We start from the raw sequence: 15,545 nt of genomic DNA on the forward strand, positions 1-15,545 counted from the left end.
TTCCGAGTTCATGTCTTGGCCCAGCAATCTTGCAGAAATCTTCCAACAACCATGCAACAGTACCATATCCACTTCTATTTGCTTATGCGAGCCTCACGATGGACATGGTGTTTCGAAAGCCCATGTAACAGCCAAGGTAGTACCAGAACTTCGGTAAACATTACGCCACTATTTCCTTTTTCCCAGCTGCGTAACCTCACCCAAGTAAAGGAGGGAAGGCACATTTACGACCTCGTGCACATGAAACACCGACCCAGAGTTTCGTGAGCAAATGAACACAACCCCCGAATACGAGGGAGCGGAGCAAACACCACATGCCATCGCCCTCGCCGACAGTAAAATAGATATGTAACAGTGCCATTCAATAGCACTCCAACACACACACACACACCCGTATACGCCACACCCACCACCACACTCCGTTCTAGACCCCGCAGCCTCGCCAAACCACGCCCTCCACACCTAAAAAAAGACCAGCATGTCAAGTGGGGGCCGATCCTGCCGTCACGGTTGATACCGCGTGGCATGTGGGGTTATGCTGCAGCGCTCTCGTCCGGTGAGTGCCAATATTTGCTTTTTTGAGTGTCCAGCTCCGCGCGGACGGATGGATGGCTGGATGGCTGGATCTGGTGGGTCAGCCGCTCCACGTGGGTATGGACGGTCGTACAAGGCGTTTGGGGTTTCGAGGAGCGAGGATTCCCAGTACTTGCATTTCTTGTTGAGATTGGGGTGAGTGGAGCGGATGTGTGTGGTAGGTATTGCCTGGTCAGAGTCGCTATCTATCCACTTACCTAACGTTTTTCGTCGTTGCGAAAATAAGAGACTGGGTGTTTTGCCGCATGTGTAACTGTCTTCTCTCTTGTTGCACTGACTGGCTTCGGATGAGATTGTCTGGTCTCCGCAGAAGGTACACTGGAGTATACTTTTACAAGAACAACACGTCTAAGCGGCGTAATAACTCCCGCTTAATCACAAACATACAACAAGGCAAAGAGTGGATAACGAGTAGATTAGTCTATACACAAAACCAGCGACGAGACACGATCAAGCAAGCAGCAGAAAACCCCTACGCCAAAGTTGCCTGCCCACTCCCCACGCGATTCAGATCCAGAACATGTGCTCAAGCCCAGGAAATCTTCTTTCAAGAACGTGTCTCCTCCTTCAAGACAAAGGCTCGAGGGTCCCCAAACAGAGAATCTCAGACCCTATCCTCCGCAAAATCCAGAACCTCACAGTCGTCCTCGAAGAAGCCCTCTTCGCCCTCATCTCTCCTCACACGCCTCCGTCGTGTGGTGACAACAACCTGCTCCACCTCCTCCTCTCCGTCCCGTAGCACGAGTTTGTTCTCCACCCTCGCTGCAACGCCTGTCACGAGATCGTCTTCCTCGTCAAAGACGCGCGTAGTCGGCGACGAGATACGCAGCGCCTCAACATCCTCACCGAAAAGCCACGGCGAGGCATCATTGTCATGGTGCAAATTTGATGTCAACCCTGGAATTACCTGATGGTATTCGCTGCTACTGCCTTGAACCTCGGGCGCCGGGCGTGAAAACACAAACCTCGTCACACGTCGATCGGTGTGGAAAGGTTGGTAGGCCGGGTTCGTTTCGATCTCAGAGAAGCTGAGGGGTGCTGGGGATGGTTCCGTGGTTTTACGAGCAGGTAGCGACCGAGGAAGCCATTCCCCGTAGAATTCTTGAGTAGGCTCGGGGTCACCTGAGAGAGGGAACAGCTGTTCAGCAACAGACGGAGGAAGCGCTGAATCGCAGATGGGGGCGAGGCCAAACTCAGCCACCTTTTTCTTAGAGATGGAGGTTGCACTGGCTGAGTTTCCTTTGCCAGATGCTGGACGCACTTGTACGCGCCATATTTGCAATATGCCACCAGACACCAATCCAACCGAGCCGCGCCCCTTGCCTGTGAGCCAGCGTACGCTGTAGGGCTTCACGCCACTGGGTGATGTAGGGAGTGTGAGTTTGTTGTCGCCAGCATGTCGGATGTTATTGATCGATTTACCAACTCCAGCAGCCACAGCCTTGCCCGATTTGGCACCAGCAGCGGGCGTCATGCCAAAACTGCCCAGACTGAAACGAGGTCCACTGCTAGTGTTCCGAGCGCGTACAGCATCGAGAAACGGTTTGGCAGAACCATTGATCGCCTGCATTGCGGAGTTGACAACACCATCACGACCTGCCGTAGTCGCGTCTTCCTTTGCCTTGGGTGGTGGTGATGCCTGACGTATCCGTCGAGGAGGTGGCCATTGGAATGCTGATGCTGGCATCATGAACATGTGTACGGTTCCCTTGTCAGTTATGACAGCCACCTTGTCGGTTACTGGCGCAGACCAAACAATGTCGATGACATTTGTAACTGTCATACGAGCGAACCTCGCCACCTGTCGAACGTGTGGGCCGATAGGCTGTTCTCTAGAAGTCCTGCGAGCTCGTCGGAAGTTCATGCGCTTGAGGTCCCACACATCTTGGAAGTCACCCTTCTTGCTAACAGTCATAATCATCAAGCCGCTCGGAGAGAATGACAAGAAGCTGCATCCCAGAGCGGCAGGCACAGTAGCAATGGGTTGGAGTGCGTTCTTGTTCCTCGTCTCTTCCGAATCGAGCATCTTCTGCAGATCATGGATCGCAATTACAGTCGCTTCCTGCCTGGGCTGCGTTTGGTTATGTCCATGCGTAGGTGGGAAGTACTGCTGCATGTGGTCTTGACCATATGTGACGTTGTTTCCGTTAACCTGAGAGCCCTTGTTCATGTAACTCTTGAAAGCCTGAATACCTCTCTTAGTAGCCCAGCGTGCACTCTCGATCGCGACCTGGGTTCCTTCCCTAGTGATGCGGTCGATCAAACCAGCTGCCTCAGGGGCATCCACGGCACAGTTCGGTGACGGCTGAGGTGGGACACTATGGTGTGCAATGCCAGGAGGACGCTCATAGTAAGGCGAGGTCAACGCGGTACCATTCACTGGGTATAGAGAGCTAGATCCGGGCGGTGTGACAGCAAGCCAGCGATCGGATAGTGAGAAGACCGGAGCCCCATACTTTTCAGGAGGAACGTCCTCTTGGCTACCGTCAGCAGCGCTTGAAGCACTTGACTGCATATTTCGCTCGCGGATCTGAACAGAAGTCCAGACTTTGCCGACACATCGAAATCGTTCTGTATACTCTGCATGCTCTGCTACATATGGAGCAAAGACGAACACCTCCCCGCTTGTACCTGATGCAACTACTACAAACTTTCCTTTGGCGTCGATGACAAACTCGCCCGCTGGAGGTGGTGGCTGGAAGAGAGGGCTGTCGACAGCACTGGTGAGAGGTATCAACGGACTCTTGTACAGAACGGCCACCTTCCTCTTCTCCTTGAGAGAATAGACTTCAACGGTCGTCTGATAATCACTCACTTGGGTTGCGGAGTCGTTCCCGTGGATGGAAGATGGTCTACTTGGGGAGTCAGAGGCGGAGTCATCGACGACCGACGAAGAACCACTCCCGCTACTGCTTCTGCTGTCCTTGGTGACAGGTCCGTGGAGTATGAGTGCAATGAGTGGTCTGGATGCAGCAAATGGATCCGTTCTGGAGGCCCAAGGGAGGATCTTGGCACTTATTACAGCACCTCTGAGACCCTCTAAGCGGCCCACAATGTCCAGCTTACCCTGCTCGACTCGGAAGACGTCCAGACCGCCCTGACAACCGACGAGCAGCACGTTCTCGGAGGGCTGAGCAGCTTCGTCCCCTGCCATGGCCAAAGTATCAAAGCCACAGTAGTAGCCTCCTTCACCTGGCTGCATGCCATCCACAGCAGTGTCCAAGCCCAGGTCGAGATTGGGCAGGCCGTAGTAGTGGGGTTGCAGGTGGTGTGGCAGGGGTGGGTTTGCGGGGAACTGCTGTGACGGTGGACGGGCGCCGGACTGTGAGTACATGGAGGCCCTTCGATCTCTGCCAGGCGATTCGCGCGGAGAGATGTGCATGCGCCCGCCGAAGCTAGTGTTCTGGTTGGGGTGGCTCAGGGGCCTCATGTGGGACGCTGGCGGCGAGTTGGACATGGACGGCTGGGCGTAGAGGCCGTCTCGGGCGCCGGGCGAGTTGTGGAAGGTGGGCGGGGAGCCAGCGATGACGATGCCGCCGTTGGCTGGCGAGGCTTGGTTGGCAAAGAACGGTAGCGACTTGGTCCACTCAGCCGTGGTTCTGGTGGCGCCAAGGGCCGAGAGCAGCGGAGACGTGGTTGCATTGTAGCTCGGCGGGCCCGGCGGCGAGGTCGAGGAGAAGGGCCTGGTCGCGGGCGAGTTTGTTCTGGCGGAGTCAGTCAGCCAGTCGGTCAAGCGCCCGTCAGCAACACCACGCACATGTCTCTGGGGTAGATGCGCGTAACCCGCTCCCCCAGCCTATCTCGTCTTCCCAGCTCATATCTCGACGTGTGGCGCCCGCGCGGCTGGGGCGTGTCGAAGGCCTTTGTGCGGTTGCGCTGCTGCTGGTGGAGAGACGTCAGGTTCGAGACGGGCTTGGTGTGCTCAGCGACGGGGTCGGGCGATGGGCTCATTCAAGATGCTGGGACGCGTTGGGGGCACGGCTGTCAGAGCGCTGGGCTCTGCTGGGCTGGTTCTGGTGCTGGTGCTGGTGCTGGCGCTGGGTCTGGCTCGGTCGTTCGTGGTGAACGAGGGGGCGCGGCGGTGCGAGTGGCAGCGGCAGTGGGTAGAGGCGGGTGCGCGGCGGGTGAGTCGGGATGCTGAGATTAGACCAGGGGGTGCGTCATGTGCGTCGTGACTGCAGCTCGTGGACAGCGTCTGTCCTGTGCCAGACAAGTGCACCGCCAGCCAATAAACGCCAGCAACGGTGCCTTGTGCCTGTTGGGCGTGTTATCTGCCCTGCTTGCTACCGACTACCTATCGACTCGGCTACGTGGGGGAGCGCGTGCTAGTCACCGATGCCGATGCCGAGGAACTTCACGCTGCACAATAGTTATGTCAGGAGCTCTGCTCAGCAGCTAATACAGACGAGAGTGAAGACCACGGCCAGCCTCGAGCAGGCTTCAGACCATCTACATATACAAGACAGGCAAAGTGTTGAGATGATATGCAGTAGCTCTGTCAACAAGGTTGGGGTACCAGCTTCCAAGTGAGGGGCAGAACGCGGGAGCTCTCATGCAGGGTGCATCGATGCCCATCATACACCCACCGCGGACCTCCGAGCCGACATCGCCGTCCCTCCGCGCTTTTCTCTCGACACCTTCTCAACCCGTTTGACTGATTCTAACCTGAACTCGTGTATTGTGCAGTCAAAGAATTGGTCGAGAACCTCTGGCGCCCTGAAGATGGCTGTAAAGGGAAGTAGTAAAATAAGGCAGCCAGCCGGCTGACTGTATCGGACGGCATCGCTGCCCATACATAATACCTCTGTAGAGCCTCTCAAGTTTCTGATCTCAAAGCATCTCTCACCGTTCATACTCGTCTGAACAATTTCCTACACTCCCAAAATGTACACAGTCTTCATGTTCGTTGTCCGCAAGCCCGGCACAACCATCTCACAATTCAAACACCACTACGAAACCAAGCACCTCCCACTCGTCCTCGAAATCCTTGGCGACGTCATGCCTGTTCGTCACTCACGTCACTATCTTTCACGAGCTGGAGACACCGACGATGCCCCACCTCTCGTCATCCTTGGCAACCCAGACGCAGTCGACTACGACTGTATCACTTTAATCGAGCTAGAGGACGAGGCCCATTTCCAGCACTTCAACGAGGCGTTTGCGAACAGCCCGCGGCGTCAGGAGCTCGAGGCTGACCAGGATGAGTTTACGGATAGGGCCAAGCTTCGCCTTGTGGGCGTGGAGAGTGTGAGCGTGACGGCACGGTAGATGAGGTGGCCTTGATAGTCGCACAATCTGGCTAGTGTTAGTAATGTGGATCTGTTAATAGACATGAGTGTAACTTGAGGGGTTCGCATGTCTGGTAACACAATATCTCTCGGCGTATACCTTCCTGGAACAGACAAGCGACAAGACAAACTGCCTGCCCCATTGACAGTTGCCTATTCGCAGAAGCTTTGTACAACAAACGCCTTTCTACTGTTCCAACGCAGAACATAATCACAACCAGCACTGGTCTCTCGGATAGTTGAAATATCAGGAACTAAGGTGCAGCGAACTCTTGCAACAACTTTACAACTACATCCCAGACTAGTGTAAGAGTCTTGTACCTAAATTCCCATCAGTATACGCCTGACGTGCACCTTTGTCAAGTTTATCAGTCTAGTTTTGAAGCTTGTAGGAGCTACAAAGACCACAGCTTACTTCCCGTTTTTACACTTGACCGAGAGCTGATGTCGCACATGGCTCCGTCCCATGTTCACGGTTTCCGTCCCATGTGGCTTTCATGACCAGAGCTACACAAGCGCGTTGCCTGCATCATGCAACCCAAGACCTGCCTAATCGAGTATATTGACAAGCCAAACCGTCGATTGCGGCGAACGACGTTCGTCCCGCCTTTGACTAACGTCGTTGTCTCAAGACCGTTACATCATCGTCCTTCCACAGCCACACTTCAGCCTGCACGTTACATTCGCCTTACTTGGGCGTGACAGCGTGAATGACAACATATACTTCAAACATGTACTTTTCTACCTCATCCATCGATTCGACCAATACTTCGATGTACAACGATTTCAGTATTGGAATTCCACCGTAAAGACTGCCATGGATGATGCCCTTCCCTCATACGAAAGCGCGATCCAGCGCGATCCATGGGTCTTCATAGCTCCATATCTCTCTGCGGAAGCCTTGTGCGCTGCAGCGTTGGTCTGTCGGAAATGGCACGCAATATTCACACCGCAGCTCTGGGGCAATCCATCGTCGCATTTCAGACTACAGAACGATACTGTATATAGTGTGTCACCAACATCTCAACATGCTTAGACGTTTTGAGAGTACTGATGTCTGATAGTTGCCCTCACACACTTCATGCGCACATTACCTCACGCACGACTATTCGTGCGTGAGTTCACTCACACTCTCCATTTCCCGCCAACCCATGCGGAAACCTACGGCGGCCCGCATGCCGACTGGCTACGCGATTGTCATGAACGTCTGCCAAACCTGCAGTGTCTGATTGTCAACGGCCTCCCGTTCTTTGACCACGCGTCGCTACTCACTCTAAAACACCCGAGTCTACCAGATCGGTTTCCCACATTCCCAACCTTTGCTCTACGGTTACTGGATGCATCGGGGTGTGTGAATGCAACAACGACTGGTCTTGCGGAAGCACTATGTCATTTCCCTGAACTGGTTTCTCTGGATCTTTCACGCACATTGGGGGCGAGGGGTGAAGCGGTTCTGCGAGTGTTGGGAGGTTTGAGGAAGTTGCGGGTCTTGAATGTCAGAAGATTGGGGTTGAGGGATGGGGAGTTTGAAGTTCTTGCGCGTGCAATAGGGAAAAGAGTTAGAAGTCTAGACGTGAGTGAGAATCAGCTCACGGACGCCAGTATAAGGCTGCTTCTGGACCACTGCGTAGAAGTGGAAGAGATGGATGCTGGATCAGGTTTGTCTCCAGGGCTTACACCGTTCCATGAACACAATCATGCTAGTCGGAGTACGGAGGCGTTCGAATCCGAAGGTCTGGTCGGTCATATTCGTCGCAAGCTCACGGGAGGGTTTCTGGATAGTCTTGTTGTCGAGGAGGTGATGGGTATTGGTGTAACTCATCTCTACCTTTCTGGTAACACCATGACCGTCAAGGGCATTTCGGAGTTGCTGAGATCAGGACGTTTACATGTTCTGGACGTTGGTGTGCTTTCTGATATACCGGAAATATCTCATCGCCTTGGCCTTTCTGGAGTGACTGATTTAACACCAATTTTATCAGAGTGTGCGTCTGCGCAGTTGAGATACCTCAGAATCAACTACAGAGTTGTTACCGAAGACACTCCATTTGTAGAGTCCAAGAGAAACCCGGAATTGCATGTCTCTTCAACAGTACAAGAATCCGATTCTTCGAAAGGAGCACTCAAGACACAACCTGCTACTACAATACCACACCACAATTCAACACACTACGTGGAAGACCGCAGAGCTCGTCTCGACCTGCGTCAGTCGCAAGAACCCCGTCTACACCCAGGCATGCTTCCCAAAGTCCAAACTCTCGTGTTAACCGCCATACCCACATCGACAACCGACAAGAAGACCATCGACCGCCTGATCCAATACATCCAAGACGCCGCCGCCGAAGCCTCAACAGCCCGCCAGCAAGCAAAGCACACCTACGCGCTTCCCCCAGGCCGTGAGCGCACAGTCGCCGAACGAGAACACGCACAAAGCATCTTCGCCCTCCGCCGCATAGTCCTCGAAATCGCACCGCCACAAGCAACAGCCATGATTCCAAACGGCGCAAGAGGAGGACATGCTATGCGATCAGCCACAGAAGATGCAGATTCAGAAGCGTTCTGGGAAGCTTCTGCACGCGACTTTTCTTTCTTCGCGGACGAGCAAGAACCCTCGATAGATCTTGTGCAGGCTTCGAAAGTCCCTGCTCAGCCACAGAAAGAGATCCCTTCTTTCGACGTCGTTGCTGAGATTGGCAGGTTTAGACGCGAGAGGAAAGCTGCACATGATGCGCTTGTAAAGGCAGAAGCGACCAGTGCGGAGATCGAGGGGTATTGGCCCGGTTATATCACCGTCGTGAGGAAGACGCTAGATGGCGATGCAGGGGCGGCTGATCACCGTGGGAATCGGTATGAGGAGGGGTGGTACTACCAGTGAGACGTGTAGCGTTGGTCATCGCAGCGAAATATATCGTGGACGGGGTACGCTAGTTGTGTGATTTTGCAAAGTCTGGCGGACCGAGCCGAGTTACTGGTGCGTGAGAAGTGTGGTAGCCAGTCACTTCTTGCGTACACGCAATCACAAGATTTGTCCCATACACCCGGCTTGGTAGGCTATCTTTTTTGACGACACTTCTTTGGATCGTGATATTTTTTTGGTTTGCATGTTTGGAACTCCTCATGATTAGGTTCCCAACTAGAGAAATCCTGACCACGGTGGAATTGTATTTAACACAAATACTTTTTTCTCAAAAATTAAACTCAACGATTGTCACCTCCCTCTCATATTGTCCAACCCATTTTCTGCTTCTCTTCTCCAGCTCACCCACCCACCATGGGTCAATCCTCGAGTCGCTCCAAACGCCCACCGCCATCACCACGCCCCGATGCAAACGCGCAAACGCCCCCGCCCCAGAGACCCACTCCCTGGTACAAGAAGTACCGCACCCCCTACACCCGGGAGCCAGAATCATCCCGCCATCACCCCAAGGAACAATGCCAAATCTGCACACTCACATGCACGCTGCCCATCCGCCCCCCAACACAGCACTGCACTCACGAAGCCAACGCGTGCAGCACCTGTGTGCAGACTTGGCTCCGGGTCTGTCTCGAGACGCGCGGATGGACCGCGATGACGTGTGTGACGTGTGCGGCGGACATGAACGAGGAGGAAGTGCTTGTGTTTGCCGAGGAAGAAGTGTTTCGCTTGTAAGTCCCCTACTCAGTGAAGTATCGAAAGGATATATGTACCCAGATATGAAGACGCAGCGTTGACTGTGCACAGGTACCTACGACTTCGCCGCAGAGCTGTTTTGGAAGCCATACCGGGCTTCATGTGGTGTGTTGGGCCCGAGTGCGAGGCCGGCCAGGTCCATGGACGGGGGCGCAAGTTCAAGTGTCGTAGCTGTGAGGGTAGATATTGTATTGCGTGTAGGAAGGTATGGCATGGGAGGGAGAGTTGCATCGAGTTTGCGTTGCGGTTTGTTCCATTCCGGTATTACTTTTAGTCGTTTCGAGCTGTTGCTAACAGGTGGGACAGGATTGGGAGAGCAGAACGAGCTAGCGAGAAGACGATTCGTGAGACGACGAAGAAGTGTCCTGGCTGCGGGATTAGGATTGAGAAGGGCCCGGGGTGTGACCATATAACTTGTGAGTAGTGTCCTTGGCTTCGTTTGGGGCTTTTGGGGCTACGTAGAAGGGCTTAGAAAGGTGCTGATGCGTTTGTAGGTACGAAGTGTAGGTATGGGTTCTGCTGGCAGTGTCTCGGACCATATTCGACATCCGGTATCTGGCATGCGACGGGTTGTGCCCATAAGCCTGAGACCATCGAAAACCTCTATCTGGGGTTTTTGTGATCGATAGCGTTGTTGGTAGACAGCGGTCGTAACGTAGTTGGCCTTGGGGTAAGAACATATCTGCATGTCCTACTGAATTTAGCTTGGGACAGCATGGGGAAAGGGAAACGGAGTTTGGGTGGGTTTACGAAATTACACAACCGCCGCACAAGTCAACATGGCAGCCACCGTAGAAATTAGCATAGTATACATGAACCATAGAGCGCATAAGTTACCCCTTCCTTTTTCTTTATTTCAACCTGCAATCTCTCAGCGTCCCCAGCGATTGTGCGCACTGGCACATGGTCCAACTTTTTTGGCGTCCTGAAGAACATATCCGCAAGCGAGAGCACTTGGTTCTTAGAGAGACATGGCGTAAGGTGGTACATTATTGTCAAAACAGGATTCGCAAGTAGTAAGAAACCCCTGGCTTATTTCAATCGACGTGTTGTTTCTTACCAGACTCTTCTCTAAGTAGTGCAGACCCAGAAAGTATGCTTTGAAGGAGAAGACAAGTACGTGCTAGCTTTTAGACACGGAGACTTTCTGAAGAGATTGGCGGCTTCTGTACATGACGTGCTTGATGACAAGGGCGTGTGTGAGGTGGTCGTGTTAGCATGTGTGTAAGCTGGTACGATTGTTTCTAGACTTGGGTAAACCGCCGACGCAAGAAAGGCGAGAATAGTCTCAGAAAGGTCGCCCAGTCATATATCCATGTTGTCCTGATGACGATACAGGTAAGGAGGGTGGGGGTCGACGGCTATACATGACGTTCAGAAAGGAATAGTACCCAGGCTCTGCGAGCAGTGAGCAACGATACCAAGACAAAGTGGCGCCCAGGCTGGATTGGTGCAAATCAAGGCGACGCTCCGGCAGGCGATGACAGGAAACGGCATCGTATGCAGGAACGAGTCGATTAGTGGGGAAGCCTAAGGCTCCGCAGACCGCCGTTCGTCGACACGGCCCTAAACATGTCATCGTGTTTCGCGACGCCTGCAACGATCTGTGCGGTCAGCCAATCAGACTAGCTGCTGGTGCTGTACTGTTCGGGTAGTGGGTTGGGGTATGTGACGAAATGCTCGACGGTTGGTGTGGTGAAGCAAGGGGAGAGCAGCATGGCATGGGAAGTGAACATGTGACGTGGACGACAGACGGACAGCAGCCACTCCCCAAGCTCAGGCGCGCCCGGCCCTCCCGAGCACGTCCAATGCAGCATTCGCCCGCACGACGCACGACTGCAAAAGATCTGCTGCGTTTGGTGTGGAGTGGCGGGAAAGGCCGAGCTGGTGGGCGCCGCTAGTCCTCTCCGGGCAGGCGAGGCTGAGACGTGCACGACCTTCACGACCGCTCTCGTGTGGCCGCTCTCGCGCAATCGCCCTCTGCCTGCCCTCCGCCCGCCCTGCTACCGATGAAAGCACCGCTACTCGCTTGCCTGGTCGACTCGCGCTCGCGGCATCCTCGACTGCCAGACTGTGCTAGTGCTGGCGCGTCAGCTCGCGACGACTAGCGACCCTCACCCTTGCTGGCCTTTGACACATTCCTCGACCGTTGCCGTCCCCATGGCGCCCGTCCCCGACACTCCCAGAACGCGCGTGCGAAGCTCTGCCCGGCCCCCGAGACGCCACATCTCCGACTCGGCGCCGCCCAAGAAGAAGCTGAAGTACATCCCCGGCGGCCCAGGCGGCGGGGGCCGATACGTCGACGACGCGGGCATCGAGACGCCTGTAGGCGGCACTGGACCGGGCGGCTACGCATACACAGGGCCCCGCGGCCGCATTGGACGGCTCAACGCCGAACGACAGGGCCTGCCCGTGCCCGCGCCCTCGCCCTCCTTCTCGCGACCGCGACGCGAAGCGAGGCCGTCAGCTGGACCGCGATCCAGCTCAGCCGCCGCAGTGGCCGCCGCCGTCGCCCAGAACGATGGGTACAAGCCGCGCGAGGAGCGCAGCTGGGACGAGTTCCACCCCGACCTCGACATCGACGTCGAGTTCCCCGTCTACAGCGCCGAGCAGATCGACGGCACCAACCCGCACGACACTGCCCCTGACACTCTGCTGAACGGCGCGTCTACCGGCCAGTATGCCGTCGACACAGGCCTGTCTGCCGTGCTGGACGGCCTCCGCGCGCAGCAGATGGAGAATGCAGAGCAAGACATGATCAACGCAGGTCCGCTAAACGGCCTGGACGCGCTTGTCACCCCCAAACGACGTCCCGGGCGTCCGCCCCGAAACAAAGACTCGATGCTTGCGGGACTCGGATCGCCGCCCCGTCCACGGATCAATCCCCTTCCGACTATGAACCCGAGGGAGAAGCTGAACCTGCCCAAGCCCTCTGTGCGCCAAGTCGATACTTTCAGGGCACACGAGCAGAGCGAGGGCGTCAAGGTCAACTATGTCGATCGAACCATGGCGAGCATCGGCTACCAGGAGAGTGAGATATTTGCAAGGCCTGAGAACAACCTGATACGCCTGCCTGAAGGCTCCATCGAAGAAGATCTGGACCTGACCCTGCAGACCGAGATCGACAATTCCACCGTTACAGTCACCGTGGGCCGCGTGGAATACGATATGGACGAGCAAGACGACAGCTGGCTGGATGCCCTCAACCTACAACGAAAGGAAGAGGGCGTGGAAGCCATTAAGCCTGCAATATTTGAGGTCACCATCACGCAAATCGAAAAGGAATGGCATGCTCTGGAGAAACGTATGTCTTATCCTAGTATCTCTCCTACCATTCCAGACACAAAGCTGACCAGTGTAAAGGCATCCCCAAGCCGAACCCAAAGCCTCCTCAGACGCATCGTCCACGGTCAAGTAGTGCAGCCGCAGTCAACGGCGAGCCTGCTCCAGGTGAAGAACAAGACACAAAATGCGCCATCTGCGACGACGGCGACTGCGAGAATACCAACGCTATAGTGTTTTGCGATGGTTGTGATCTTGCAGTGCATCAAGAATGCTACGGTGTTCCATTTATCCCAGAAGGGCAATGGCTCTGCAGACGATGCCAGCTAGTGGGGCGCGGCACCCCTGCAAGTGAGCTTCCGGTATGTTTCGCTCTTCTTCCGCCATGCCGGTTCCTTGCTAACCGCCGTAGGGCTGCATATTCTGTCCAAACGTGGATGGTGCTTTCAAACAAACGACTGCCATGAAGTGGGCTCATTTGCTGTGCGCCATGTGGATTCCCGAAGTTTCACTCGGTAACGTGACTTTCCAAGAGCCAGTGCAGGACGTCGAGAAAGTGCCCAAAACACGCTGGAAACTGGTAAGCAACTGACCTTTCCATCATCTGAACTCATGCTAACAGTGCCGACAGTCATGTTACATATGCAAGCAGAAGATGGGCGCGTGTATTCAATGCGGGCACAAGTCGTGTTTTGAAGCATTTCACGTCACTTGTGCTCGCAGAGCGAGGCTGTGTTTACGGATGAAGTCGTCGCAAGCGGCAAACCCCCAAGATTCTACCGTGCTCAAGGCCTATTGCGACAGGCACACTCCTTCCGACTGGAGGCGAGAGAACGACGTCGAAGGGGCGGTTGCTGACGCAAAGACCTACTTCCGGCACACATTGCGCAATGTCCGATGGCCTGACAGCCAGGCATTTGCTTTATCAATCGGCTCGTCCAATGCCATGCATTCGATCGAGGGAGTGGACGAGGACGATACCCCCGGCAGCAACAAGCGCAAGCGCGGGCAGCCTGCGAAATCCTGGCGATTACCATCTGGAGCACCCGTCGTACCGCAGGCTGTCTACCACAACGTTGAGAACTCACTCATCAAGTTCAACGTTCGTAAACGAAAGGAGTTTGTGCAAGAAGCTTGCAAGTACTGGACACTGAAACGAGAAGCACGTCGCGGTGCTGCTCTGCTGAAGCGTCTACAGCTGCAGATGGAAGCGTTCTCGTCTATGGAAATCACCCGCCGTAACTTTGCGGGTATGGGGGCTGCCGGTCGACCTCGGTTACAGCGACGCATTGAATTTGCAGAACGCCTGGAAGAAGACATGGAACAAATTCGTGTTCTCTGCGAAAAGGTCAAGCAGCGAGAGGAGGAGAAGCTCAAAGATGCCTTGATTCTGAAAGAGATCATCGACTGCATCTACTTTCCCATTCCGCGCCTCCTCGAGCCCATTCTTCAGAAAGTGGCAGGGTGTGTACAATCCTCGCAATCTTCTATACCCGAGCTAACTAGGTATTCAGATTTGACAATCGCGGCGTTTTCACCGAAAGCCTTAGCGGTCTACAAGCAAAACTTGATGAGAGGTTTTATTCGTCTGTACAAGCCTTTAACGTGGACCTGGCAGCAGTGCTAAGTGGCATCATTGACTTCACTGCTCCTGTCACTACAATTGGAGATGCTGATCAACAGATGAACCAAGTAGCTCATAGCACATTGACATCCGAGCAAAAAGAGCAGAAGAAGTTAGTCAGGCGCATCACCAAAGGCGTGCAACCACTCTTTGAGGAGGCTATGCGCAAGGAAGCAGAACTGGCCGGCAGACCATACGAGAAATTGCCAGATCTCGAGACCCTTCTCAACCAGAAACTCCTACGCAGGCCGAGCGCACTTTCTGCCGACGAAGGCATACGACAGACGACCGAATCCGATCAACCTGAGAATGATTTGACTGAGGAGCAGACGCCGAGCAAAGAAACTGAGCATGCGTTTCATAGGGCTGAGGAAATGCAACTTGCACCTACTCCGGATGACAATCCAGCTGATCCCCACCAAAGCGCGCATGACGAAGCGGCGGATGAAGCTGCTATCGCGGCTCAGCTTGGGCAAGACACATCACGCGTTCCTAACGGAGAGACTCGCGGTGATGCAATGGACATGGACCGAGAAGAGAACAACGCTCGTACGGAACCTCTCACACCTCCTAGGTCTGAGAAGAATCTGCTGAACCCTCTGGGCAACGGCGGCATACCTTGGTATCTCGAAGCGTTTGACATCCATGGCACGACCGTTCACGAGGAGCGGTACACTGGACGCGAAGTGCTCAGGGATATGAGTGAGGAGCTTAGTGAGCTAGATGACGATATTCTCGACGGACTTGCAGAGTCGGATCCTGTTCGACCGACAGATGCTCCGGACGCCACGTCAGCGGATGTTCAAAAGGCAGCTGCCCGGAGGAGGCAGAGGAGGCGCGGCTATAGATGATTTTTGCTTGTTTTTGTTGGTCTTTTTTTTTATACATGCGCGTTGTGTGTCTTGTTTTGTATCGTTTGGGCATTTGTACCATATCCCTTCTTATGGGCCAGGAGAGGCACGGCGTTCGCGGCGTTTGGGTTTCTCTTACCTTTGGGTGACGTAGGAATGCACCGCTTGCACGTATGGTAATGACAATGGGGTTCTTGTAGAGCATTTCAATACGGAGTAATGGGTTGGGCAGCTGA

The 15,545-nt window shown here is 54.6% G+C and overlaps 4 protein-coding genes across 4 annotated transcripts; 3 read left to right on the forward strand and 1 right to left on the reverse strand.

The window, feature by feature from the left end:
- Positions 1-989: 989 nt before the first annotated feature.
- On the reverse strand, positions 990-4,701 carry P153DRAFT_364585 (uncharacterized protein). The gene is made up of 2 exons (XM_033667635.1): positions 4,352-4,701; positions 990-4,298 (listed from the first exon to the last, which is right to left on the reverse strand). The coding sequence occupies exons 1-2, from the start codon at positions 4,543-4,545 to the stop codon at positions 1,199-1,201; spliced, it is 3,294 nt and encodes a 1,097-aa protein (XP_033526547.1). The 5' UTR covers positions 4,546-4,701; the 3' UTR covers positions 990-1,198.
- A 358-nt stretch (positions 4,702-5,059) lies between these two features.
- Positions 5,060-6,358, forward strand: P153DRAFT_364586 (uncharacterized protein). Its single transcript, XM_033667636.1, has one exon. The coding sequence runs from the start codon at positions 5,479-5,481 to the stop codon at positions 5,860-5,862; it is 384 nt and encodes a 127-aa protein (XP_033526548.1). The 5' UTR covers positions 5,060-5,478; the 3' UTR covers positions 5,863-6,358.
- A 177-nt stretch (positions 6,359-6,535) lies between these two features.
- P153DRAFT_394327 (uncharacterized protein) lies at positions 6,536-9,092 on the forward strand. The gene is made up of 2 exons (XM_033671306.1): positions 6,536-6,889; positions 6,947-9,092. Exons 1-2 carry the CDS (start codon positions 6,700-6,702, stop codon positions 8,755-8,757), a joined length of 2,001 nt encoding a protein of 666 aa, XP_033526549.1. The 5' UTR covers positions 6,536-6,699; the 3' UTR covers positions 8,758-9,092.
- Positions 9,093-11,712: 2,620 nt separating this feature from the next.
- On the forward strand, positions 11,713-15,309 carry P153DRAFT_285575 (uncharacterized protein; the record flags this gene model as incomplete). Its single annotated transcript, XM_033663407.1, has 5 exons — positions 11,713-12,780; positions 12,948-13,196; positions 13,247-13,414; positions 13,466-14,298; positions 14,349-15,309. The coding sequence occupies 5 exons, from the start codon at positions 11,713-11,715 to the stop codon at positions 15,307-15,309; spliced, it is 3,279 nt and encodes a 1,092-aa protein (XP_033526550.1).
- Between the last annotated feature and the right edge of the window lie 236 nt (positions 15,310-15,545).

Source organism: Dothidotthia symphoricarpi (genome assembly GCF_010015815.1).
Source record: "Dothidotthia symphoricarpi CBS 119687 unplaced genomic scaffold P153scaffold_5, whole genome shotgun sequence".
Classification (NCBI taxonomy): domain Eukaryota; kingdom Fungi; phylum Ascomycota; class Dothideomycetes; order Pleosporales; family Dothidotthiaceae; genus Dothidotthia; species Dothidotthia symphoricarpi.

Excerpts from the sequence above, each read along its gene's own strand:
- P153DRAFT_364586 (XM_033667636.1), top strand. The coding sequence starts at position 5,479 with ATGTACACAGTCTTCATGTTCGTTGTCCGCAAGCCCGGCACAACCATC.
- P153DRAFT_364585 (XM_033667635.1), bottom strand. The coding sequence starts at position 4,545 with ATGAGCCCATCGCCCGACCCCGTCGCTGAGCACACCAAGCCCGTCTCG. Across the intron at positions 4,299-4,351 it reads CGCATCTACCCCAGAGACAT|AACAAACTCGCCCGCGACCA; the intron begins GTGCGTGGTGTT and ends TGACTCCGCCAG.
- P153DRAFT_394327 (XM_033671306.1), top strand. The coding sequence starts at position 6,700 with ATGGATGATGCCCTTCCCTCATACGAAAGCGCGATCCAGCGCGATCCA. Across the intron at positions 6,890-6,946 it reads ACAGAACGATACTGTATATA|TTGCCCTCACACACTTCATG; the intron begins GTGTGTCACCAA and ends GATGTCTGATAG.